Source organism: Vulpes vulpes, chromosome 1, assembly GCF_048418805.1.
Source record: "Vulpes vulpes isolate BD-2025 chromosome 1, VulVul3, whole genome shotgun sequence".
NCBI classification, from domain to species: Eukaryota; Metazoa; Chordata; class Mammalia; order Carnivora; family Canidae; genus Vulpes; species Vulpes vulpes.
In genome coordinates this window covers 53,167,143-53,195,064 of record NC_132780.1, presented here as the reverse complement: position 1 = coordinate 53,195,064, position 27,922 = coordinate 53,167,143, and the positions used below count along the sequence as shown (strand labels likewise).

At 48.8% G+C, this 27,922-nt stretch overlaps 1 protein-coding gene across 9 annotated transcripts in view; it reads left to right on the top strand.

Moving 5' to 3' along the window:
- L3MBTL3 (L3MBTL histone methyl-lysine binding protein 3) overlaps positions 1-27,922 on the top strand; it is a 120,798-nt gene that overhangs the window by 41,685 nt on the left and 51,191 nt on the right. For all 9 annotated transcript variants that reach the window (XM_072764504.1, XM_026013385.2, XM_072764522.1 and 6 more), the window contains 4 exons: positions 3,300-3,435; positions 5,723-5,814; positions 8,567-8,718; positions 20,508-20,584. In XM_072764504.1, coding sequence (XP_072620605.1) covers positions 3,300-3,435; positions 5,723-5,814; positions 8,567-8,718; positions 20,508-20,584 — 457 coding nt within the window. The remainder of the gene's footprint in view (positions 1-3,299; positions 3,436-5,722; positions 5,815-8,566; positions 8,719-20,507; positions 20,585-27,922) is intronic.

Below are 27,922 nucleotides of genomic sequence, written 5' to 3'. Positions count from 1 at the left end.
GCTGTAATTCTTGTACTTTGTCTCATATTGAGGAACAGTTGAGTGGTCTTCGCTTTCTCGTCATTCTCATTATTACAAACAGTGCCCTTGCGAGCATGAGTAAAATTTAAATTTTTGATGCATGCTGCTACTCATTGCCAGAAAGTTCACCAGTTGTTCTGTTCTTACCAAGGGTAAGGGGGCATTTGCTTGCCTAAGCCTGGGAGACAGTCTTTATTTACTTTTCCTTTACTTCCCTCTCTTTTTTCCCACCTTTTCTCTCTCTTTCTTTCTGTTCTTTTTTTTTTTCTTTTTGCAATAGGAGGAGACTGGAGAATGGCATCTGAGAAAGCAGCTAGGGAGTGGAGGATTGGAAGGCTCAGAGAGCAGATAACAGACATGGAGGGCTGGGAGAAGATGGGATCTGGGGTGTGAGTGGGCAGGTGTCCTCTTGGCTGCCAGCAGGGTGGAGGGGAGGGTGGGGGCCCGTCGGGGCAGATGTTCAGGGAGTTATGCGGCTGCAGAAGGTAAATCCCCAAGAGTGAGGACAGAGGTGCGGGGCTGGCGGCCGAAGGAGAGGGAGGAGGCTTGGAGGCTGTTGTGAAGGCAGGAGTGGGAAGCGGAAGCAGGCAGGGCCTTCTGGAAGGATTGCTGCAGGGTGGGAGGAGCCCCTACAGGTGCTTGTGCTCACCCTGCACCGCCGTGGTGTCCTGTGAACAGCAGATCCTGACCTTGGCTCTACGGACGGACGGACCGGGCTAGGCTCCCGGGAGCTCGGGCTCAGTTCTGTCTGCCGCCTGGTCCAGCTCCCTGTGCTCCAGCACCCTAACATCCTGTGCTCCAGCACCCTATCACCCTATGCTCCAGCTAGCTCCCCGTGCTCCAGTGCCCCATGCTCCAGCTCCCTGTGCTCCAGTGTCCCATGCTCCAGCTCCCTGTGCTCCAATGTGCCCCATGCCCAGCACCCCATGCTCCAGCTCCCTGTGTTCCAGTGTCCCGTGCTCCAGCTCCCTGTGCTCCAATGTCCCATGCTCCAGCTCCCTGTGCTCTAGCACCCTATCACCCCGTGCTCCAGCTCCCCATGCTCCAGCACCTCGTACTCCAGCTCCCTGTGCTCCAGCACCCCATACTTCAGCACCCTAACACCCAGTGCTCCAGCTCCCTGTGCTCTAGAACCCCATGGTCCAGTGCTCTAGTGCCCCAGCACCCTAACACCCAGGGCTCCAGCTCCCCGTGCTCTAGCACCCTAACACCCAGGGCTCCAGCTCCCTAGCACCCAGGGCTCCAGCTCCCCATGCTCCAGCTCCCTAGCACCCAGGGCTCCAGCTCTCTGTGCTCCAGCATCCTAACACCCAGGGCTCCAGCTCCCCGTGCTCCATCTCCCTAGCACCCAGTGCTACAGCGCCTTGCTTGGAGATCATGTTAATTAGCAAGATCACCTACAGCACAAGCATGAGAAATGTAGCCGTAAGGAGACTGTGCGAAGGACGGGTGGCTCGTGGGAGGAGATGGGCCACAGGAAGGCGGGATGTTGCTGTCCTCCACCTCTCGTCCTCCACCTCGGCTGGGACGCACACATGGGCCGCTCCGTCTTCCGCCCTCGGTACCTGCCTCCCTTCCCGAATACCACCAGTCCTCTTCTTGGGCTCCAAGTAAATTCCATCAAGTGGGTGGGTTTGCAAGCAGGGAGTCATGCACAATGAGGGCTAACTGTGTGTCGTCCCTCCCATCAGCAACTGTCCCCAGAGCAGGGCAGGCGAGGCGAGGCCGGTGGCCGGGATACTGGGGCTTCATTGGGTGTGAGCTCTAGGAGGGATGCGAGGGCAGCCAGGGAATAGGCCCCTTTGGCTGCTTCTCCCCGGGGTCTCTGCTGAGCTCCGCCTGTGAGGCCCTGGGGGCTCCACGCAGGTGGAGGTGCACTGGGGGCGGCGCGCAGTCCCCTTCCCGGGCCCCCCCCTCTGCTCGGCCTTGGTCTCCTGAGGGCTCCGTCGGCCTCCACGCGGCACCCGTCATGATGTGCTCATGGGGGAGATGCGACCTCGGCACGTGCTGTGCCCAGTGCACCCCGCTGCCCGCCAGGGATCCTGGTTAGGGTTTCCGCGTGGGTTCCCGGGCCATCGTTCACTGTGAATTTACATTTGTGTAAGTGTGTGCGCACATGTGTATGAATACACCTGCTGAACGTTGGCAAATTTAATTTAAATTAAAACAAAACAAAAAAAGGATTTCCCATGGAACTCCACCTCAAAACTTGTGCCCTAGATGATGGTGCCTTGCTGTCCTCGGGCAGCAGATGCATGTAAAATGCCGTGGCTTCCAAGGGGGAATCATGCACGTGCTCACGGGCACATCGCACCCCGTCAGCGCGACTGCGATGCCCGCGTGGGTCACACAGATGCTCGGACATGTTAATATTAGTCATAAATGGACTCACCCCATAGTTGTGCCGCTTGAAGGTCAACTGTGGGCTTCAGAGGATGTGCCGTGGCGGTGGGTCACAGCTGCCGGGGTCTCCGGGGGGCGTCCACCACTGGGCTCGGGGCTCAGGGCCCGGCTGCCGCCCCGGCTTCTGCAGGGCGGGTGCCCCTGGGGTGTCTGCAGGGTGACAAGCCGTGGGCTTCCCATGCTGGCTGCAGGGGGACCAGGGCCGCAGCTGTCCCTGGGAGCCCGAGGCAGGGAGCCCAGGCCTCTGACCCCATGCACCCCTCGGCTCAGAGCTTCCCGGGAGGAGTGTTCTTGGCAGGTGCACGGCCTCAGCCCCGGGCGGGCACTATGAGGCGGGTCCCCAGGCGCTCCAGGGACCTGCCCTGGCTCCGTGTGGACCGAGGCGGCCGTTTCCCTCTCCCAACCCAGCTACCGGTAGACGGGGGACGTTGGTGTCCTGTGCGCGCTGTGTCCTGTGTCCCATGTCCCCGTCCGCGGAGCTGCACGGAGGAGGGGGCGGCGTGTCCTGGCGGGGCCGGCGCTCCGTGTACCCCCACTCGTGCAGCCGCAGGATGGGGAGGACGCACGTCGGGGGCCGTGCTTGCCCTAGCGCCGGGGGCTCCTGCTGCCACTGGGAAGGGTGCAGAGCACCGCACAGCGCTTCTCCACGCATCGCCATTGCCTTTGGGTTGTGTCATTTGGTTCACTCGCTTTTCTGTTGCCGTTAATCATGGTGTCTTGATCACCACAGGCTGCACCACACTGGGTGTTCGTGGTTATTTTTGCACTTACATTAATGAATTCCATTTTATTTTGTGAATCCATTCTGAGCACGGACATTCTAGATACTTGGGATTTTTGCTTTTGAGTCCGTCATCTCGCTTTACCTGTTTCAGGTTTGTGGCTACCGGATAAAATTGCACTTTGATGGATACTCTGACTGCTACGACTTCTGGGTAAATGCAGACGCTCTGGACATTCACCCGGTTGGCTGGTGTGAGAAAACCGGCCATAAGCTCCATCCGCCAAAAGGTATTGTCCGCTTTTTTTGTTTCGTATTTTAAATTCTGTAAAAACGTCTTTCCCTATGTGGTGATTTGGAATTTTTAAGAATTCAGACTTTATTATGGTCCAGATAGGTCCACATTCAAGCTTTTTCTTTATGAAGAAAAAATATGCTCATTAAAGGAAAGGAACATAAAACATAAAATTCTATTTGAGAGAATAAACCATATCCATGTATTTATTTGTACGTAAAATAACATTGGATCTTTATTTGATTTTAACTGCAAATTTCAGCCACAGATTTCTTTCACCTCCACACCCAGAGCTGACCCCGAACAACGCAGGGGTGAGGGGCGCCATCTCCCAGCATGGTCGAAAATCCACATGTGCTTTTCGACTTGCTAAAAACTTAATTATTCATAGCCTGCTGTTGACCAGGAGCCTTACTGGTAACATAAATAGTCAATGAGCACTGTTTTGTGGGTTACATAAATTATATACTATTATCCCACAATGAGATAAGGTGGAGCAAAGGAAATGTCATTAAAATCACAAGGAAGAGAAGAAATGAGTAAGTGGACCTGTGCCACGCGAACCCCGTGTTGTACGGGCTCAGATGTATATATCCTGGAAAAACAGATTGGAAGGTTTAGATCTAAACCATTCATACGACGAAGTTTATTTACTGATATTTCGTTACATAGAAAATCTTGAGAAACCATGCACTTGAATGCATGAATTTTAATATTTAGGAGATTGGAAAGGAGAATATAGCATTAAGAGATAGTTTAGGGGCAGCCTGGGTGGCCCAGTGGTTTAGCACCACCTTCAGCCCAGGGCGTGATCCTGGAGACCCGGGATCAAGTCCCACGTCGGGCTCCCTGCATGGGGCCTGCTTCTCCCTCTGCCTGTGTCTCTGTCTCTCTTTCTCTGTCATGAATAAATAAATGAAATTAAAAAAAAAAAAAAAGAGCTAGTTTAGGTGGAGGTTGAGTTGATGGCAATTACTTTTTCGTTCTGAGTCCTTGATAGCACAGCCTGCCAGTGATTCTTCCGGCTTTGTGTTTACATAAAGATCCGAGAATAACTGATAACAATCTTTTCCAGTTCATCCCTAATGTGTTTAACAATATCTTATTTCTTTCCTTTTCAACTGTTACAGTCAGTATTGTTGACTTGATGTCAGAGATCCAGGTGACTACTTTGATATTTTTGGCCTGTCTCAGGGCTCTTGTTTTTTTTAATGGACTAGCCATTTGGTTTTACATGAAAAATTAAAGGCGGAATGGTATCTTCAGATGGCTGAAGGATTGAACAAAATCACATAGAAAAAAATGAGGGTGACAGAGAAAAAATATATATATATTTTAAAGATTTTATTCATTTATTCATGAGAGACAGAGAGAGAGAGGCAGAGACACAGGCAGAGGGAGAAGCAGGCTCCATGCAGGGAGCCCGTCGCAGGACTCGATCCCAGGACCCTGGGGTCACGCCTTGGGCTGAAGGCAGGTACTCAACCACAGAACCCCCCGGGTGCCCTGAAAAAGAAAATCTACCAGCCTCTATATAAGTTGACCTCTTAGATATGGCGAATTATTAGATGTTCTTTTCATGCTGCCTTCTGGACCTCGATGGAAGTAGGAGAGAGCCCAAGAGCTCTCAGATAGGACAAGATGCTCAATTTCCTTTTTAAAGGAAATGTTGGCTTCAACAACATTAAATGTGAAATTGTGAGCATTAAAGCAAGGACGTTTCCATTATTGTAATTTGCCAACGTGCTTGCTTCATAAATCTTCCATTGTCATTCTTACGGTGACAGGCTAAAGAGATTTTATCTGTTTTATTACTGTTTTCTCCAGCTTCCCACTTGTTCCTACAAGTGAGTCTCCCAGAATAGAACAAGTGAAGGAAAAACAAAGGTTTTGGCTCCCCAGCTCACTAGTGTACTGCTGAATAGTTCGGCCTAAAATTCATAGAAATAGTCTGGTAATAGGAAGAAGCAGACCTGAGTATAACAGATACTTACTTCCTCTTATCTCTTCTTTAGATTCGTCGTATTCATTCAGAATTGAAAAATCATGCAATTTGTTGGAAATAAATGCAGCCTGTGTAGAAAAAAAGAATCCATAGTTATGAACTATGAGTTAAAGTGCAGGAAAAAAATCCATAGTTATGAACTATGAGTTAAAGTTTGTTTAAAAAAATCAATTGTTTGATTTCAGCATGTTGGAGTCATAGCTAAAAGTGGGTGTGGAAAATGACGTGTGAAATATTTTGACATTTTACTGAGTCTGTGTATATGTGCTTATCCAAGGTTATAAGGAAGAAGAATTTAATTGGCAGACCTATCTTAAGACATGCAAAGCTCAAGCTGCTCCCAAGTCATTATTTGAAAATCAGAATATAGTAAGTACATCCAAAATTTTTCCTTTCCAAAGAAGTGACTTTTGAGTGTTTCAGAGGATAAAAGTGATAGCAGGAGACCATCGTAAATTCTATTGGTTTGGTAAATAGAAGATTCTTAATTAAACCTTTAAAGCTAGCTTAAAATCATCACGAATGAATATTCCACAGGCAAACCATGGTTATTGGGTTTAATGGAACGGCACAAGGCAATGTCGTATGAACCCCTCGTGCAACCTACCGTAAAAAGTACATAAAAAATTAAATTGACGGGGATAGTTTATTGTTAGCGCCACTTGTTTAGAGGGCTCATCACATGGGAGTCATGCAGTGAGATGCGCGGAGTCCTGCTTGGGTTTACATGCTAGGGACGACCATCTAGCTCACGCCAGCCTGTGGCTGCGCTTGCTGCATAACAAGGCAGAGTCTGGCTGTGTATGCATTTTTCCCACTCCTTCGACTTGTATCCCCACTTTCCCTGCGTGTTTCCTGTTGCTTCTCTGCAGAGGCCCAACACGTCCCCCTCTTCTTCCTGGTTCACCTTCTGATCTAACTGAAATCAACAGAGCGCAGCAGGTGGAAAGTCAAAATACCATCTTTACGACAGATAAGGCCTCAGTTGGAGTGACATGCATGGCCTCTTATCTGTTGACAGTGAGCTTTTTTTTTTTTTAAGATTTTATTTATTTATTCATGAGAGAGAGAGAGGCAGAGACACAGGCAGAGGGAGAAGCAGGCTCCATGCAGTGAGCCCGATGTGGGAATTGATCCTGGGACCCTGGGGTCATGCCCTGGGCCAAAGGCAGATGCTAAACCGTTGAGCAAGGGCGCCCAAATGAGCTTCTTGATTGTGAGACCGAGGACTCAGGAAGCCCTTCTGCCCCATCACCGAACCTGGACTGGGGCAGCCCTATAGCCCTGCAGGCCCCGGAGGAGCAGAGCATGGACTGCATACCCTGTCGGCCAGCTTCCTCTTCAAGGAGCGTAACCAGTTCTCCTTTCAGGGTCCCTGAGTCCAGTAACGATGAGTGAGAATGTAGAGAGAGACAATAATATTTCGAGAATGGGATTCCCTCCCGTGGAGGTGAATATCAGGAATGGGCAGGAGCTTTCTCAGCCACTCCAGGTACCTTCCATTTGGGAGATGGTCTACACCAGTTGTTTTGAGCGTTGGTCTAATGGCTCAGCGTCTCCGGTCAAATGGATCGTAAGCCAGGTTGAATTAGAGAACTGAAGAGCAGGGTGTGTGGTGTTCGGGTGACTCGTAGGGCTCACGAGCCGGATCATTATTTCAAAATCTCTTAATTGAGAGGAGAGCTTAATTACCGAAATGTGAATACTATGCCGTCAGTGGGTGTTCTCTGTCAAGACCCGGGAGGGCGATCCGTTGGGTGGAAAATTCAGCGGCCTGCTCCAAGATTCCTAATCCCTGTCTGGTTCTCTGGAGGATAAGTTCGATCAGGGATTTGATTAACTGCTCTGAACCGTCATCCTAAATTCTGTGCGTTGCTAGCTAGCACATGACTTAATCTGGGCCTACGTGTCTGATAGCCAAGAAGCAAGTAAGTTCATCCATTTCTAGAGCTTTCTACCACAGAATATTCAAATATTTGTGGTCAGGACCCTAGTAAATAATTTTGGGGACTGCCACGTATCGTCAGGGTGTCTGTGTGGTGTTCACGCCGGCCCCTGCTGTTCCTATAGGAAATGCGCTGACACTTTTAGGTACGTGCTGTCTACGTTTCTGTGGTGGTGGCTGGATAATTACGGTAGAATGGACTATAGCATGTGCTTTGCTTAAAGTAATTAGAATGGTATTCTGAAAAAAAAAAAAAAAAGAATGGTATTCTGTATACTTAAGTCTGGATAGAGGATTTTTTTTTTTTTTTTAAGAAGTGCAGAAATGGCTTGTGTGTTGATGGCCGTGACTGGTATCCCAGGACATTCCTCCAGGTTAGGATGCTTTTCCTCACACAAGATGCGAAGGCACGTTTACATCTTACGGCACCTCAAAGCACTACAGCTTCCTGAGCTGCGGTCTTGGGCGCATGTCCCGGATGGCCGATAGTGTTTGGCTTTCCTTATATTACAAACATTTTTTTTTTTTTTTTTTTTGTAATTAGAAACTATTTTGAACGGCTCCCTGTATTTTGCCATTTCTTTTGGTGCTTTGGTGAATAGTATCTGTCGTGGTAGGTGAACGTTGCAATAATCTGCAGGCTTTTCGTGTCTGAAGATGACCTACTTTCAGTGGAGCGCTCTTTAGAGAGAGCTTTCCAGAAATGGGAGTGAACTTGTACTGACTCATTCACATTTTTAACTTGATTAAATGCATATTTTGCCTGAAATAATTTTCATTGTTCAGTCTGCCATCAAGGGCGAGAAAAACAAAAAGTGGGCGGCGCGGCAGATTAAACTTGCCCACCTCGGATAGTTGTCTAACCACGGTGCCAAAGCACATCCGGAAATCAGTCGAACTCCTTGAGGCTCCATGAGGTTTTTGGTCTTGAGGTCCAGGTTTGCAGATGCAGATAGTTCCTCGGGAGTGTAGTTTTTTTTTTTTTTTTACTTTTTTTTTTTTTTCTCCTTATTGCTGCTCGTTGGAAAGCGACCCTGCTGTAAAACTCATCCATGCTCTTTAAATAATGTGAATGCCGCTGATGGATGCCAGGCCCTCGAGCAGGAGGTGTAGAAAGGGTGCAGAGCTTGCTGTTAAGTGTGTGCTTATCTCTAATTAAATCTGTATGTTTCGTAGACAGTGATCCCATCAGGCTTTCGAGTTGGAATGAAGCTTGAAGCTGTAGACAAAAAGAATCCTGCGTTCATCTGTGTTGCTACGGTAACAGATATGGTGGACAATCGTTTCCTGGTACATTTTGACAACTGGGATGAGAGCTATGACTATTGGTGAGACCTTTTCTGTTGCTCTGTTGCTTTTTGTAATGTGCGTATCCAGGTACTAAACTGGGCACGTGGTTCAAAAACAACAATAATGCAGAGCTTGTAGCAAAAAATAACAGTGCTTCGGCCCAGTCTTTCCCACTTCAGACTTTTCACTTGTCACGCATCTCATATGGCACATATTTCTAAATAGTATCCTTTAGTTCGACTTAACGACTTGTATTTTAACTCACTTCCTCTTGTGGAAGTGCAGTTGACCGTCCTCCCAACGTATTTCACATGTGAGAGCACAGAGGTGTGCATTTCTTCCCTCCTCCTGGGTCTTGTCTATCGTTCACAGAGAAAATAGCTTAATTTCCCTTCATATTTTTATTCCCAGTACCTAACATAAGCGTTTTTACTCACCAAATGCGAGTAAATATTAATTGAGGAACACTGTTTTTCATCCTTAGAGTTTGGGAACATAACTGCATCCAGTCGTACAAGCAACCTATTATAAAATATATAACCATGATTATAGTAAAGCCATTGTATTTTGATTAATCAGTGGAAATAATGATTTCGATTCCTAGTTCATGTTTGTTGATCATTACAATTCGGTTTTCAGGTGAAAGGCATTTCTGGAGTGTTTAATTCCTTCCTAGAACAGTGCAATGAGGGCATTTCAGAACATTTATCATGACACGTATTTTGATAAAATCTGGCCAGTGTTACAGTATCAGTTGAATATCAATTTATGTAGGTGTTGCCACATTTCAGGGAAGCTTGTTTCCTGACCTTCCTTTTTAGTATGCATAAATTTAAAAATTCAGTAGAACCATCAGTAATTTCCATTACTCCTTAATTTGGATTCTTCATCACTCATCAGTTTTACTTACGTTGTCTTAAAAAGGAGAGGCATTGGAAGCCATTTGCTATTCATATTTTTTTAAATGCTTTCTATTATACATGTGCTTTTTACAGAATATTTTTTTAAGGGCAGATAAGCAGTTCCATGATTGCACAACACAGAGTCCAGTACTCCTGAATATTTTGGTGTGTTTTTCCTCAGCTTTCTTTCTGCAAAGCATAATTTTCCCCATAGGATGTCTTTTCATTCGGTTCGCAGTAAAAATTTTTATTTGAAATATAGACTATTTCAAGCATGTACAAAAGCAGGGTAGTAGTGACCCGCCTGCAGCCATTATACAGCACCAGTAATTATCAACTCAAAATTCACTTTTTCTCTGTATTCCTTCTCCTGAAATCCCAAACCCAGGATCATTTTGAAGCAAATTCCAGATAGCATAGCATTTCGTCTGTGTATAATTCAGAATGTATTCTTTAAAGATAGGGATTCTCTCTCTTCAAATACATAATGTTATAAATGCCCTAATGTTACTAACATACTTAAAATTCTTCCCAATTGTCGTAGTTTTGTTTTCTTGTGTTTTTTTTTTAAGATTTTATGGTTTTAAGTCCAAATAAGGTTATGTTTTGTGATTGTTTTGATGTTTGTCTTGATCTCTTTTTTTTATAGATTCCTATTCCTCTCTCTCTTCCCCTTGTAACTTTTACTGAAGTAACCAGGGTGTTTGACCTCTTGAGTCTCTCCCACAGTCTGGATTCGCTGATTGGATTCTCCTATTGCTTACTGTGTTCATTTGTTCCTCGTGTTTCTTATTAATTGGTGGTTTTTGTGTCATCCAGAATTATCCATACCTAGTTTGTGTGAGGGAATAGATAAGAAAACATTATTTTTTATTTTTTTAAGAGGTTATTTATTTATTCATGAGAGACACACAGAGAGAGGCAGAGACACAGGCAGAGGGAGAAGCAGGCTCCATGCAGGGAGCCCGATGCGGGACTCGATCTCAGGACCCCAGGGTCACGACCTAAGCCAGATGCAGACGCTCAACCACCGAGCCACCCAGGTGCTCTGATAAGAAAACTTTAAATTTAGTAACTGTGTAAATCTGTTTTGAGGTCAAACGTAATTTTCCCCTCCTGTGTTTGATGTGCTGTGATGATGGCAGCACCAGAGTGAGGACCGCATCCCGTCCTTGCTGGCTCAGTCAGAAGAGCCTGTGACTCTATCCCAGCAGGGTCCCAGCTCCATGTTGGATAGAGATATTTTTTTAAATACTTATTTTTCTTTAAAAGTAAGTGATACTTTATAGCAGTTACTAGAATTTGTTAAAATGGATGCTTTTTAAAGTTCTGATTCATTTAGGGAGATTTTTACTTTGTAGCTTTTATCTGATTTAAACAAAATTGGTAAATGTTGGCTTGTCAGTTTTGTGGTGTTAGAAGTATTAGAGAGTTTTAAAAGCATAAGTTGTTTATTTGACATAAGATGTGTTTCCTTTAAAAACATTCTTCTGGAAAGAAGTAAAGAAAAGTCTAGAAGACTATCACATTCAATTTTCTTTGATGCCAAATGCCTAGGGAATAGGAAAGATCCTAGGTTCTTTTTTTTAGAAAGAGCAGAGAGGAAAAAAATCTCTTTTAACGCTGATTTTTGTACTTTTATGAACACAAACTAATTATTTTTAGGACGGAATGTACTTTGAAGATTTACTTATACTTTTAACTATTGACATGAAATCATATTTTGTTAATTGTCAGAAAAAGTACATGTGTTCTCTTTCTCAGTATGCAATTAAGACACATTGAAAATTGCTTAAATGCACTGGAATTTCTCCAGCTTTATTAAATATTATGTTCTTTGATCTTTAAATTTTGGAATGGTTTTTATCTGCATAAATTACTTGTTTAGGTATGTAATTGAGGCTATAAACTGGATTGCTTTCCCAACATAAAATAGTTTGGAAATGAAATTTTTTTTCCCCATGGTCTTACCTCTTTTTGCCTTAGTGGGAATTGGAAAATGTGTATGGTTGACCTTTGAACAATGTAGAGGGTAGGGGTCCCCACCTCCAGTGCAGTCACAAATTTGATATAAGTTTGGACTCTCCAGAGACTTCACAGCCTACTGTTGATTGGAAGCCTTAATGATAACATAACCAGTTGACGAACTTGTATATTTTTAATGTTATAAGAATTACATATTGTATTCTTACAATAAAGTAAGCTACAGAAAAGATGTTATTAAGAAAACCATAGGGACACCTGGGTGGCTCAGCAGTTTGGCTCCTGCCTTCAGCCAGGGCGTGATCCTGGAGACCTGGGATCGAGTCCCGCGTTGGGCTCCCTGCATGGAGCCTGCTTTTCCCTCACTGCCTCTCTCTCTCTGTATGTCTCACGAATAAATAAATAAATAAAAATCTTAAAAAAAAAAAAACTATAAGGAAGAGAAAACACATTTATCATATTGGAAAAAATCCACATACTAGTGGACCCAGTTCAGACATGTATTGTTCAAGGGGTCATTTGCGTAAATCTGGTACATTTGTGGCAGTACAAACACAATAAAACATTTCTTCCTAACAAAGAGGAGAACTGAAATTTATGCAGAATTGAAATAGGTTTTTAGGAAAGGAAAACAGTACCTATTAGAATGGAATTTGCTTTACCTCTGTGTTTCCTACGTGCTTTTTATTATGCTGGTAATTGCTAGCTGCTTAACTCTGCCCCCTTGACAGTCATTAGACTTATTAATAATCCTAAATAGCCCCAAACAGTAGAACAGGAAAGGATTTGGAAGATGGGGAAGGACGCCATCGAGGTTGAGGTGGTGTTGTCCTTCAGAAAAGTGTGCGTCCAAGGTGTGCATCCAAGGGTGTGTCTGACGTGTGCATCCAAGGTGTGTGTCCGACATGTGCATCTGCAGTGTGCGTCCGAGTTGTGCATCCAAAGTATGCATCCGAGGTTTGCATCCAACATGTGTATCCAAGGTGTGTGTCTGATGTGTGCATCTAACGTGCACATCTGATGTGTGCATCCAAGATGTGCAGCCGATGTGTGGATCCGACGTGTGCATCCAATGTGTGCATCCGATGTGCACATCCAAAGTGTGTGTCTGATGTGTGCATCCGACGTGTGCATCCAAGGTGTGTGTCTGACATGTGTGTCTGTGGTGTGCGTCTAAGGTATGCATCCAAAATATGCATCCAAGGTGTGTGTCTGACATGTGTATCCAAGGTGTGCATCTGATGTGTGCATCCAAGGTGTGCATCCGACACGTGTGTCAGAGATGTGCGTCTGACATGTGCGCCTAATGTGTGCATCCAACGTGTGCATCTGAGGTGTGCATCCAACGTGTACATCTGAGGTGTGTGTCTGAAGTGTGTGTACAACATATGCATCCAAGGTGTGCATCCCAGGTGTGTGTCCAAGGTGTGCGTCCGACATGTGCATCCAAAGTGTGCGCCCAATGTGTGCACCTGAGGTGTGCATCCAGAGTATGCATCCGAGGTTTGCGTCTGACTTGTGTGTCCCAGGTGTGCGTCCCAGGTGTGTGTCCGACATGTGCATCTGAGCCCTATGCATCCAAGCATCCCTGTCCTCCCCCCGGGGGACCAAGGAATCTGCCTGTTACACAGGGTCATTTGCCCGCAATCTCATCTCCTGGGAACTGCAGCCGTGGACAGCTGTCACCGGGTGGCTGCAGCGTCAGTGGCCCAGGGTTTTGTCTGGCATCCCAGGTCTACGCAGGCGAGAAGCACCGAGCTGTGAACTGAACAGACCGGGCTAGGGCCTCTAGCTCTAGGTGTACTCGGTGGCGGCAGCGTCATGTCATGTTCATAAATTCAGAGTAGTTGTCACATTCTGTGTTTCTCCAAAGTGACGCTGAAAAGTTGGCAGCGTCCTGCCAGTGTCTGAGAACAGAGTCAAGGGGACAGGTCGGTCACTGACTGGGGAGCGTGGGTGGTGGTGCTTACGGTCGCAGAGGTGGGGGGACCCCCTGGCCCGCACCTGGCCCTGAGGCTGGGGATCCGAGGTGGAGAGGAGCTGGAGGCCGCCTGAGGCCACGTGCTCAGTGACTAGAACCAGGCCCGCTGCCTGGGGCCCGGCAGGGAGGGACGAGGGTTCCAGACGACTTGGGCTTTGAGCCGGAGCGGGACAGGGGACTCGGTGCTTGGAGCGCATGTGGTCGGTGGGGGGGCGGCGCACCTGCCCAGGGAGGGCGGGAGGGGCCTGCACCTCTCTGAGCCCTCGCTGCTCGGTAGCAGGAGGACGTACAGGAGCACATGGGTCACTGGGCACAGGTTGGGGGGGGTTATAGTGAGAGCGAGGAGCTGTGCGGCAGGTGGTGGCCAGCCTGGGAGGCCTCCAGGCCGGGAGGGGGTCTGCAGGTGCCCGAGGGCTCGGGCTCGGGCTCAGGCATGGGCTCGGGCTCGGGCACCGCCAGCCCAGCAGGTTTCCCAAGCGGGGTTTTCAGGCCGGGGCGGTGAGGTGACCTGACAGGCACCTGGCCCTGGCGCTGGAGCTAACCTGGGGGCAGCCCCGGGACATGGAGACAGTCCGGGACGGTGCTTGACAGCGGCTGCCGTGGGGAACAGGGTTGGGAGGAGTCACGGAGGAGCACGAGCCCCGGCCCGGCCTCTTGAGGCTTGGGGTTCAGCGGCGAGGCCCCCGTAACAGCTCCTAAGGGGCGGCGTGGGGAGGTGGGTGGGCTGCATGGCACGTGGTGCGTGGGCCTCGGGCCGTGTCCGCAGGGGGCCGGGAGCATCGGTGCTGGAGGGGAGACCCAAGGTCAGTGCTGGGCGAGCTCCTGGGAATGTGGCTCCCGCCCCAGGTCCCGCCCCAGGTCCTCGCTGCCACCTGCGCCCCTCGGGAGGGCTGGCTGGGGAGGGCCGGCTGGGCCCGGCTGGGACTTGAGCAAACTGGCACCCTTTCCCATCACGGGAAGGCCCGGGGAATTCGACCTTGCTCCCTAAAACGGATATCTTAGCATCGCTCACCTTCTCCGTTACAAATGTGGGTTTTCTGCGAGTGGTTTCTCCCGTCCGTCCCCGCCCCTCGGTCTACCAGTCTGGGTCTCAGTGGATCCTAGTGACCTTTGTGGATAATATGCGCTCACCAGGGCAATGCACCCCCTTTTGTTTTTTTAAGATTTATTTATTTATTTGAGAGCGAGAAAAAGCATATGCACGTGAGCGTGCATGGACGGAGGGAAGGGCAGGGGGGAGAGGGGCCCCCCCGAGACTCCCCGAGACTCCCCGCCGAGCACAGACTGGACGAGGCCTCAGCCTCACGACCCCGAGATAGTGACTTGAGCCAAAATCAAGCGTCGGATGCTTAAAACCGACAGAGCCCCCCCGGCACTCCCTTGATGGACTTGAACAGAAAAAAAAAAAGTTTGGCCCGGACTTCCCGGATGACTCCTGTGAAAACCCAGACGAAGGGACGGTGATCAGCAGCTTAGGAACTTCCGCGGCCGTTGGTTCAGTCATTCCGTCCCTTTCTGCTTACATTTCTGCTTTTGGACACTAGATGGGACTAAGAGATGAGCTGTTGGCAGGAGCAGCAGCCAGAGGAGTTTCACAGGCTGCAGCCTCCTTCTGCGCGAGGTGCCGTGGCTGTGGGGTCGGGGTCGGTGCGACCCGTGGAGCGGGGCTCTTTGTCCGCCGGGGCAGCCGCCTGTTGACTGGCAGAGGTGACGCCGGCCAGCACGCAGGACGCTGGCACCTTACTGGAGAGTCGTGGTAACGGGAGCAGCAGCCAAGACCCGCCGCGGTGTCTCCCTCAGTTGCAATCTGTAGAGAAATGCAGTGAAATCAGAGAATTAGCAACATCCCTGTCCCCGGGTTACTGCGGGCCTGGCAGGTGACCGCAGAGACCGCTGGCGCCAGGTCCAGCCTGGAGGGGAGGTGCTCGGCAGGCGTCACATGTGTTTTCTTTTATCACTAATGGGCTACGTGAGTGAACGTCTCTCCCTAAAATAAAAGAAGAACTTCCCTGAAATAGAGGCGGCGCGGCCGGTCACCCCCGCACGGCCTGGCTGTCTAGGGAACGGTCGCAGGCAGCCAGCCGGCTCTGTGCCTTGCTTGGCGCCTGGGATGAGCGTGCCTGCCCTGGCCCTATGCCCGTTCTGGACCCTGACCCCATTCCTGGCCCTAGCCCCGTCCCCGGCCCCGGCCCCGTCCCTGTCCTCTCCCTGGCCCCGGCCCAGCCTGGCCCCCGTCCCTGTCCCTGTCCCTGTCCTCAGCCCTGGCCCCGGCCCCGTCTCTGGCCCTGGCCTGGTCCCGGCCTGTCCCTGTCCCCGTCCCCATCCCTGGCCCCGGCCCCATCCCTATCCCTGTTCCTCTCCGACAGCACTCTGGGCTCCATCCTCAACAGTCTGTTTCTCCGTCTGCCCCCATTTCCCCCTTTGTTTCTCTTGAATTCCACCCATAAGTGAAGTCACGTGGTCTCTGCCTTTCCCAGACTGGTTTACTCTGCCTGGCGAGGTGCCCTCCGGGTCCGGCCGTGCTGCGACAGGCCGGGCTCACCCCTCACGGCTGGGTGTGTCTGGCCGCGCCGCCTTCCCTGCTGGGTCCGCAGCGACAGCCGCGGCGGGTGCTGTGATGAGCAGGGGTGCGGGGTGCCATGTGAACTGGTGTTTGCACCTTTTGGGTCAGCACCCGCTGGCAGGCTTGCTGGGTCGCGTGCCGTTTCTGATTTTGTGGTTTTGGGGGACCTCCATGCTGTTTTGCACAGGGGCTGCTGCAGTTTGCATTCCCTCAACAGAATGCATTTTATGGAATCATGTATTAAAATGACCTTTATGAGGGCACCTGGGGGGCTCAGCGGGTGAGCGCCTGCCTTGGGCTCAGAGCGAGACCTTGGGGTCCCAAGATACAGTCCTGCGTCGGGCTCCCTGCATGGAGCCTGCTTCTCCCTCTGCCTGGGTCTCTGCCTCTCTCTCTCTTTCTGTGTCTCATGCATAAATAAATAAAAATCTTTAAAAAAATAAATAAAATAGCTTTTATGAAGTTACGTCATTGTAAGAAATGTACACGTTTTCCTTTCCCATTTCTAAAACAATGACACACACGTATGCGTGACCCTGATACGTAGATTAAGAGAAATAAAAGTGTGGGGCAGGAGATAACAAGTGAATAAAGCAACAGAAAGGAAGGAGCGTTCAACTATAAATTTAAAGGTATTTTTCACTGAAATAACCCTGAGAAAAAGCAACGTGAAGTCGGGGCTGTGTCAGCTCCCCTTGACGCTGTCCAGGGCTACTGATCTGAAAGTTGGTTTGAAAAGACACGAGCGTGCACTGACCTCCTTCACGTGGAGCATTTTTTAGAAAGTTCTTTGCCGTTCACTAGTCATAAGATGCTCTGACCACAGTTTTCCGCCCCCAGGGGCGGGGAGGGGGGGGTTGAGGTGCCCTGATGTTTCAGGACGACCCACTGGGTGTGGCTCTGTGGGGTCCTTAGAGCGACAGTCCCCAGCTGTGTTCCCCAAGGGTGAACTCTTCATGGTTAAATATCCTCAGGGAGAGCGAGGTTGCCTCGTTTAAGGCTTGTCTGTTTATAATATAACCTGACAGTCGTGAATATGCTAATGATGCATTAGATATTTTGACCATTTGGCCCTGATTTTTTTTTGTTTTTTTTTTTTTAAACTTATTTATGATAGTCACAGAGAGAGAGAGAGAGAGAGGCAGAGACACAGGCAGAGGGAGAAGCAGGCTCCATGCACCGGGAGTGTGGGATTCGATCCTGGGTCTCCAGGGTCGTGCCCTGGGCCAAAGGCAGGCGCTAAACCACTGCGCCACCCAGGGATCCCCTGATTTTTTTTCTTTTTTAAGATTTTATTTATTTATTCATGAGAGAGACAGAGAGAGGCAGAGACATAGGCAGAGGGAGAAGCAGGCTCCATGCAGGGAGCCCGATGTGGGACTCGATCCCAGGACCCTGGGGTCACGACCTGGGCCAAAGGCAACGCTAAACCCATGAGCCACCTGGGCGGCCCCTGATTTTTTTTTAAGCTCCATCGTACCCTTTGACTTTGGGAACGCCAATGGGACCTGATCCACCAGTTTTTTTTTTTTTTTTTTTTTTTAACAGATTTTCATTGTGCCGTGTCTCTAGTGTCTCTAGTGTCCTAGGTGCCGGGACACTGTCTCGCGCCGTAACTGCCGCCTCCAAACGGTGGCCTCCACTGCCTTGGACTGTGCCCCCGGCCACGCCGCAGCCCCGGTTGGACTCCATGTGCGCCTCCCTCAGGCCCGTGCCCGGCCGGCTGCGTGGGCTCCGGGATGGCACCGCGTGCCTTGGCGGGCCTCCCCACCCGGACTGCCTCCTCACGGGCCCGCCCGACGCCCAGAGCACGCGCCTGTCTGCCCTCACCCCTGCCCGGGCCTCCGTCTCCACTAGTAGCCTTCTTCCCTGGTCCTCAAGGAAAAAGACCGAGGCAGCAGAGCGTCCATGCGCTTGCAGCAGCCTGCCCTCTGGGGCGCGGGGTCCCGGCCCTGCTGTGCGGGGTCCCGGCCCGGCCTGCTCCTGAGCGGCTTCTGCCCCCGCGTGAGCAGGCCATCCTGCGGGGCTGGGTTCCTGCTGTCCGTGTCCAAGCACTGGGAGAAGGGGCCTCGGGGCTCTCTGCCGGCCCCTGTAGCCCTGGCCCTAGAACGCCCTGCCCGTGGCGCTGCTCTGGCTCATCATGTGTGTCCTGGGTAAATGAAGTCAGACTTCCCATCGTTTAAAAGCGTTTTATCTTAAAGCAATGCTAAACTTGAAAAATGGTGCAGAGGAGGGTGCCTGGCCTGCTCAGCCAGTACAGAGTGCGACTCCTGGTCTCACAGCTGTGACTTTGAACCTCGCACGGGGCCGGGGCGGGGTGGGGAGGAGCTAGAGTTTACTTAAAACTTTATTTATTTATTTATTTATTTATTTATTTATGATTTTATTTATTCATAGAGACACAGAGAGAGGCAGAGACACAGGCAGAGGGAGAAGCAGGCTCCATGCAGGGAGCCCGATGGGGACTCGATCCCCGGACCCCCGGGTCACGGCCTGGGTTGAAGGCGGCGCTAACCGCTGAGCCACCGGGCTGCCCACTTTGGTTTCCTCTTAAACCAACTCCTAAGCGTGTCTCCTCTACCGGCCGGCTCCGTGCGCGGTCCCCGTGTTTTTCTCTCAAACCCGCCGTATTCCGGGGGCGCCGGGCTGGCCCTGCATGAGTGTCCGATTCTTGCTTTCGGCTTAGGTCGTGACCTTGGGATCATGGGATGGGATCCCTGGGTGTGCAGTCTCCTTGCGTTTCTCCCCCTCCCTGCTCCTCCCCGCCCCCCACCTAAAATAAATAAGCGAACGTATGTCTGTTTGTTAAAAAACCAAACAACACTCCACCCTATTCTGGCTTCTTCCCTTCTCCGTCTCCGGCTCCAGCCCCGCGGGAATGCCCACGACCTTTGCGTTGGTCCATCCCGGGATCAGGTCTCATTTCTTCTCTTCTCGGATCCAGCGTCCACGTTGATTTCTTCCTTCTTTCTTTCCTTCCCTTATATTCTAGACATCGCGTCTTGGACTTCGTTGCCTCCTCCCTCCCCTGCTGTCTCTGCTCATTCTCTGGATGGCCTCACCCCTGCTCACAACTTTAAATATCGTCCCACATGCTCCTGACTCCCACATGTGTGCTTTTTCCCTTGCTCTTGTCTCCGAGCTCCAGATTTTTTATGCTCGTGATCTCTGACTTGTTGACCTGTTGGTCAAACCCGTGTTGAGAGCCAGACTCTTCACCATACGCAACACGAGAGATGGCGTCGGCGGCCTGCCCACCTCAGGACGAGGTCCCGCTTCCTCCCAGCAGCCCAGGGCTGGGGACGTCCTTGGCTTCTTCACACCCCTCACCTTCTGCAGCAGATCCACCTGTCGCTTCTTCCTTTAAAACCTAGACCTGAAAACACGATCACTTCTTACCTTCTTTTCCACCAACACTTCGGTCTGGGTCACCATCAACTCTGGCAAAAGCCTCCTAACAGCCTCATCTCGTCTCCAGTGTGGTTAATTATCTGCAAAGCGGTCGGAACAATGACTTCAAAACAGATCCGATTCTGCTGCTCTTCTGCCTAAAAACCCCCTGCGTGACGTTCTAGTAAATGTTACTTTATTCTGAGCAAAATCCCAAGACCTCCCTATGCCCGAAGGCCCTTCCTGGTGTTACTCCCTTGGCTGTAAGGCCTGCTCCCGACAGCCATGAGACGCCCATCTCGTGGCCTTCCTATCTGCTGTTCCCTCTGCATGGAATGGCCTTTTTTTTTTTTTTTTTTTTTTTTTTTTTTTTAATGTATCTGAGTGGCTCGGTTCTCTTCCTTCACTTTCTTTAGCCGTCCCCTTATCTGAGAGGCCACCTTGCCTTTCCACTTTTGCTCCCTGCTTCTTCCTTGCACTACCTGTCTGTGTCCTGGGGGCCCAACAGGGCCCCCAGACTGCGTATTTTGTTCATTGACTTCCCGTCTCTCCCGTGTATATCGCGGACCCCACAGAAGCGGGAGCTTTGTGCATGTCGTACGTGCTGCTGCATCCTCATCCTCGGCGTCTGTGCCAGTGCCTGGTGTGCCGTAGGCACTCAGTGTTTGCATGAGGGAAGGAGCAAACGAATGAATGAAATGCATTGCCTGTGAAGATGAGAGATACATAGATCGAGTTTGATTAGGAGCAAGGAATCAGATGCCGCATAGGCAGAGTGATTGAAGGTCTTATGGAAATATGTGCTTGGCCAAAGCAAAGACGACAGGGAGGAGATGAAAGGGGGGGACAGATGGATGATGGAGCTTCCAGCCCCATGCAGGTCTGCCGTTAGACGTGCGGAGGTAATTTCAGCTTGCTCGTGACGATGACTATTTTATGCGCATTATTTATTTGTATTTCAGAATTTATCCCGATAATTAATGGTTTTGTGATTTACATGCCCTACAGGTGTGAAGCTTCGAGTCCGCACATCCACCCCGTCGGCTGGTGTAAGGAGCACAGGAGAACACTCATTACTCCGCCAGGTTTGTGTGCATTTTGTGCCTCGTATCCTTCTTCATATACATCAGGAGTCCACGAACCCTTTCTGCCTGGGGCCAGAGAGTTCGTATTTTTGGCGCGGGAGTCCGTGCACTCTCTGGCACACCTACTCAGTTCGGTTTTAGCACGAAGGCAGCCCCGATTGCATGCGGTTGTGCTGGGGTAAGGCTTCATGTGCAAAGCCTGCAGGCCGGGGTCTGCTGCCTCTGATGCCCCGGAGGTCTACGCAGTGGCTGAGTCCCTGACAGTATCAGGGGTTGTCTTCTTTGGAAAATAAGTTCGTTCTTATTTGTATGTATTTATCTATTTATTTATTTCAGAAGTTTCATTTGAGAGAAAGAGAGTGCACACGTGTGTGGGCGTGGGGTGGGGCAGAGGGAGAGGGAGGAGCAGACGCTCTGAGGAGCAGGGAGCCCCACACGGGGCTGGACCCAGGACCCCAGGATCATGACCTGAACCCAAGGCAGACGCTTCGCCGACTGAGCCCCCCAGGCGCCCCAAAAAGTTCTTTTTCCAAACATCTTCTATTTCTCAAGTTGAAATTCATTTCTAGACCTTATGTGAATAGGTGAATAGGCATTTAAATTTATCATGTGGCAGAAGGGCATTGTCTGAAGCTTTAATGAATAAGGGGAATGGCCTTGGGGGCAGCGTTTGCGGATGGAGGCTTGACCCCATGTGTGAGTTGATTCTGACGAAGGCACAGTGTTCACGGTTAAGGGGGAACTTGAGGCTGCAGGTATGTTCCCTTCATGACCTGGATGGGAGCTCACATACTCACTCTCCCGTTTTCTTTCGGGTTGTTGGTTCCAAAATAGACCTTGCCCGTCTGCTGGTAGGACCGCTTCTCTGTGCTCTGCAGCTTCGGCTGCCTCGCCGTCCGCCCCGGTCCCATGGGCCCTTCTCAGCTCCCTCCCTCGCTCCCTGGCAGGGAACAGTGTGACTGCTGGTAAATGACCGTCCTATGTATCTTCACGTGCATCAGCCTCCTGAGGGCACCGTGGCTGCCACCTGGCCGAGAAGGCAGGGTCATCAGCTGACGCGGAGCATCCCTGTGCTGCAGGTGGTCACTCACGGGGACTTTTTTTTTTTTTTTATTGGTGTTCAATTTGCCAACATATAGCGTAACACCCAGTGCTCATCCCACCAAGTGCCCCCCTCAGTGCCCGTCACCCGGTCACCCCCACCCCCCGCCCACCTCCCCTTCCACCACCCCTAGTTCATTTCCCAGAGTTAGGAGTCTTCATGTTCTGTCTCCCTTTCTGATATTTCCTACTCATTTTTTCTCCTTTCCCCTTTATTCCCTTTCACTATTATTTATATTCTCCAAATGAATGAGACCATATAATGTTTGTCCTTCTCCGATTGACTTACTTCACTCAGCATAATACCCTCCAGTTCCATCCACGTGGAAGCAAATGGTGGGTATTTGTCGTTTCTAATGGCTGAGTAATATTCCATTGTATACAGAGACCACAGCTTCTTTATCCATTCATCTTCTGATGGACACCGAGGCTCCTTCCACAGTTTGGCTATTGTGGACATTGCTGCTATGAACATCAGGGTGCAGGTGTCCCAGCGTTTCACTGCATCTGTATCTTGGGGATAAATCCCCAGCAGTGCAATTGCTGGGTCGTAGGGCAGGTCTATTTTTAACTCTTTGAGGAACCTCCACACAGTTTTCCAGAGTGGCTGCACCAGTTCACATTCCCACCAACAGTGTAAGAGGGTTCCCTTTTCTCCGCATCCTCTCCAACATTTGTTGTTTCCTGCCTTGTTAATTTTCCCCATTCTCACTGGTGTGAGGTGGTATCTCATTGTGGTTTTGATTTGTATTTCCCTGATGGCAAGTGATGCAGAGCATTTTCTCATGTGCGTGTTGGCCATGTCTGTGTCTTCCTCTGAGAGATTTCTGTTCATGTCTTTTGCCCATTTCATGATTGGATTGTTTGTTTCTTTGCTGTTGAGTTTAATAAGTTCTTTATAGACCTTGGAAACTAGCCCTTTATCTGATACGTCATTTGCAAATATCTTCTCCCATTCTGTAGGTTGTCTTTGAGTTTTGTTGACTGTATCCTTTGCTGTGCAGAAGCTTCTTAGCTGGATGAAGTCCCAATAGTTCATTTTTGCTTTTGTTTCTTTTGCCTTCGTGGATGTATCTTGCAAGAAGTTACTGTGGCCGAGTTCAAAAAGGGTGTTGCCTGTGTTCTCCTCTAGGATTTTGATGGAATCTTATCTCACATTTATATCTTTCATCCATTTTGGGTCTATCTTTGTGTCTGGTGTAAGAGAGTGGTCTAGTTTCATTCTTCTGCATGTGGATGTCCAATTTTCCCAGCACTATTTATTGAAGAGACTGTCTTTCTTCCAGTGGATAGTCTTTTCTGCTTTGCGAATATTAGTTGACCATAAAGTTCAGGGTCCACTTCTGGGTTCTCTATTCTGTTCCATTGATCTATGTGTCTGTTTTTGTGCCAGTACCGCACTGTCTTGATGACCACAGCTTTGTAGTACAGCCTGACATCTGGCATTGTGATGCCCCCAGATATGGTTTTCTTTTTTAAAATTCCCCTGGCTATTCGGGGTCTTTTCTGATTCCACACAAATCTTAAAATAATTTGTTCTAACTCTCTGAAGAAAGTCCATGGTATTTTGATAGGGATTGCACTGAACGTGTAAATTGCCCTGGGTAACATTGACATTTTCACAATATTGATTCTTGATTCTTCTCATGGGGACTTTTGTGAGTGATGACAGCTTCTGTCGTCACAGGCAAAGGGCAGCTCCTTGGTCTGCTTGGGGCTGATGCGTGGACGTTGCCAGCAGTGTGGAGCAGCAGAGGCTCAGCTTGGGCCTCCTGCACGTGCCTCTCACTCCCTTCTGACGGCTCACTTCGTCTGGGGCCTTGTCTCCAGTTCCGTGGTACCATGTCTTAGTGTCTGGTCATTTCCTCACCCAGGGAGCCCTTTCCACCATCCTGGGGATGGGAGAGTCCCCGCTGCTTTCTGAGTTTCCTCCTGCGTTAAAACACAAAAGCCCCTTTTTCTGTACTGATTTATGGAGCTGTTGGGAAGATGCAGGAGCCTTAACGCGAACAGTAAGGTGTTAAAGTAGGATATCGACGCTTTTGTGGCTCAGACGTGGTGCAGCCTGGAAGACTTTTTTCCTGTAGAGCACTCCTGTGTCCTGGGGTCTGCGTCGCATCACGAGCCGGTGAATACCGATCGCGTAGTCACCCGTGTGCCCCTCTGGCCGTCGAGGTTGCTGTGAGGATTCATGTGTGTTTCCCAATTTGGTATTGATCCTTTTTTTTTTCTTCTTTAGCAACTTTATGGCCATAATCAAAAATCTGGTCAGTAAACAGAGAACCAGTGAACAGTAGGTTCTGGTTCCGTCTTCATGGCACTGGGAAGGGTCGTGGGAAGGGATGGAGCAAGGAAGGCGTCATCGTTGCCTCGAGTATCCGGTGAATCACCGAGTCCTCCATCTCCCTCCATGGACTTCTGTAACTCAGTGGAAGAGCAAAGCCATAGCTTTTTTGACAATTTTTTTTTTTTTTAGCCATTCTATTTTATTTTATTTTTATTTTTTTAATAATAAAGTTATTTTTTATTGGTGTTCAATTTGCCAACATACAGAATAACACCCAGTGCTCATCCCGTCAAGTGCCCCCCTCAGTGCCCGCCACCCAGTCACCCCCACCCCCACCCTCCTCCCCTTCCACCACCCCTAGTTCGTTTCCCAGAGTTAGGAGCCTTTATGTTCTGTCTCCCTTTCTGATATTTCCTACCCATCTCTTCTCCCTTCCCTTCTATTCCCTTTCACTATTATTTATATTCCCCAAGTGAATGAGTTTTTTGACAAATATAAAAGAATCCAAATGTCACATCCAAAAGTACCAAGCAGGGCAGAATGAATACTTATCACCACTGCTTGTACACCTAAAAATGGGTAAAGTGATAAATTTTATGTGCTATTTCACCTCACACACATACAAAAAAAGCTAGAAAAAAACAAAACAAAACAAAACCCTGTCAAGTAACGGTTTGCAGGGCCTGTACTGAGGTCAGTCCTCGGCCCCACGACAGGAAAGATGCTCTTTCTCCAGTCCCCGAGCTCCAAGGGTGGCCTCCTGGCTGCATTCCTGATGTCCTGTCTGGAAGTCTCCCCGTCACTCTCGGTCCCGAAGAAACGGCGCAGGTGCCACTCTCACCACTTCATGGATCAGTCCCCCCCACCCCCCCAGGAGCCCTGCTACACACCCCATGTTCATGCTTTTTTCAAAATATGTAGCATACTTACTGTTCTTTTTCCAAAATTAGAGTCTTCATGACTTTTTAAATGATCTTATTTTGAATTATCTGGTTGTACATTAATACATGCCTGTTCTGAAAAATTCAGAGTGAAAATGGAGGTAATGGCTATTCTTTCTCATAATAGTTTGATTTTGTCCCAGAAAAATCTTTTTTTTTTTTTTTTTAAGATTTTACTTATTTATTCATGAGAGACCCAGAGAGAGGGGCAGAGACACAGGCAGAGGGAGACACAGGCTCCAGGCAGGGCGCCCGATGCAGGACTCGATTCCAGGACCCCGGGGTCACGCCCTGGGCCGAAGGCAGACGGTCAACCGCTGAGCCACCCAGGGATTCCTCCAGAGAAATCTTTTTGCCTTTATGTACACAAACTTCCATGTGTGTGCAGTCAGCTTTAATATTACTGAAACTGCAGGATAGGGCCCTTAAAAATGTGTTGTAAAAGGTTTGTATTCAGAGAAATATGTGTTTGTATACTTACTCTTTAAACTTTTACTTTGAAACAGCTTCAAAGGTATAGAAAAGTCGCAAAAATAGTACAGAAGTCATCTATGCCCTTGACCTAGAAACCCATTGAAGTTCATCCATTGGTCAAATGATGCCACTTGTACCAAGAGGGTCAGTCATTGCACTGGGTTGTTCTGTCCCTCTGCTCCCCTTCAGTCGGGCTTTCCTTGACTGTCACGACCTCAGTATGTTGGAGGGTAACAGATTAGCCATTTGGTTGTTTTGTTTTTTAGGTATTTTATTTATTTGGGAGAGAGAGAGTGTGTGGGTACATGAGCCAGGGGAGAGGCAGAGGGAGAAGCAGGCTCCCCACTGAAGTTGGAGCCTGATGCCAGGCTCGATCGCAGGACCCCGAGATCATGACCTGAGCCAAAGTTAGGTACCCAACTGACTGAGCCCCCCGGGCGCCCCACAGGTTCGTTGTCTTGTGGCTTGCTGCTTAATTTAGATATGCTTGGTGTCTCTCATGGTTGGATCCAGGTTATATGTTTTGGCAGGAATGTCACAGAAGCAGTGCTGTGTTGTCGCTGCATCTTCTCGGGGACTGATGACAAATGTCTCACTACTGATCTTTTTTTTAAAATATTTTATTTATTTATTCATGAGAGACCCAGAGAGAAGGGGCAGAGACACAGGCAGAGGGAGAAGCAGGCTCCGTGCAGGGAGCCTGACGTGGGACTCGATCCCCGGTCTCCAGGATCACGCCTTGGGCTGAAGGCGGCGCTAAACCGCTGTGCCACCCGGGATGCCTGTCACTACTGATCTTTTACCATTAATGGATCTAGGTGCTGTTGGCCAGGAGCGCCTAGTGGCTCAGTCAGTTAAGCATCTGACTCTTGATTTCAGCTTGGGGCATGATCCCTGGGTCCTGGGATTGAGCCCTGGATCGGGGTCCATGCTCTGCTTGGAGGCCTCTCTCTCTCCCCCCCGTTGCCCACCCCCCGCCCCCCAGCTTGTATGTGCAAGCTCTCTCTCCCTTTCTCTCTCTCTCTCTCAAATAAATGCATTTTAAAAATCTTAAAAAAGAAAAAAAAGATGGTGTTTGCCAGGGTTTCCACCAACAGTCACTTTTTCCCTGTTAGTATCTCATGGGGAGATGCTTTGAGGTTGTATGACTATCATGGACTTCATCCCCATTGTCACTCACTACTTTTTTTATTTTTAAATTTTTTTTAAAGATTTTATTTATTTATTCACGAGAGACACACACACAGAGAGGCAGAGACACAGGCAGATACACAGGCAGAACACAGGCTCTATGCAGGGAGCCCGACGTGGGACTCAATCCCGGGGCTCCAGGATCATGCCCCGGCTTGCAGGCATCACTAAACCCCTGCGCCACCGGGGCTGCCTGCTCACTACTTTTAACATCTGTTGATATTTCTAGTCTGAGTTACTATTTTGACAGCTGCTAAATGCTAATTTTTTTTATTCCTTGTGCATAATTAGTTGGTATTCTTCTGCAAAGAATAGCTTTCGCATCTTCCCATTTATCCATTCAGTTAATTTATTTGTCTCTTATTGTTTTTATCCATGGGTTATAATCTGTAACCAGTATTATTTATTTTTAGGTCCAGATTTTCTCAGATTTGGCCAGTGGGAGTCCCTTTAAGCTGGTTACTATGTCCTTTGATGTGTTCTAATCATTTTTCGAGAACTTCCTACTTTCTGGCACAGCTAGGCTTATCTTGTACTTTCCCTTGTTCAGACTCCCATCTAAGCAATAGATGTGCTCCTTGCTGTGGGCTGATGCTACTTCAGTCTCTCAGAGGATAGAGTTAGGAAGTGCATCCATGCGAAAGTATTAAAAAATTATGTATGTTTCTGTATCTGTTTAGACATTGAAAACAATGAGTTTGTATCATTAGCCAAGACCCCTCAGTTTATTCCAGTTTCATACTTTGTCTATTTATACTTCTTTTTATGGCCAGTGAGAGACCCGCCTTCCTGTATCTCAGTATATTTACTTATGTTTTCAATCCTCTTTATTGGCCAATTTCCCATGCCTCTGAGCCACTGTTAATTCCTGCTCATGCCTACCTAATGGATTTTGGACTCAGAGGGAAAACATGGGGTCAGGAGGAAAGAGGAATAGTTATTTCTACATGTTTTATTAATACTCTTACATGACTGGGGCACTTGGGTGGTTCAGTTGGTTGAGCATCTGAGTCTTGGTTTCAGCTCCGGTCATGATCTCAGGGTCATGAGATCGAGCCCCCCTCAGGCTCAGAGCTCGGCACCCAGAGTCCGCTATCAATTAGTCTCTCCTTTTCCCACTTCCTCCCCCTCTGCCTCTCTCTCCACTCACACTCTCTCCCTAAAGATATAATAAAATCTTAAAAAGAAAATACTATACCATGACTTGATTTTGGTTGTTTGACCTAACAATATGATGACATTGTCTGGAATATATCATATTTTAGCTTATGTAAATCTGCCTCATTCATTTTTACTAAATGCTTTCTATTCCATATGTACTATATATATTATGTATAATATACA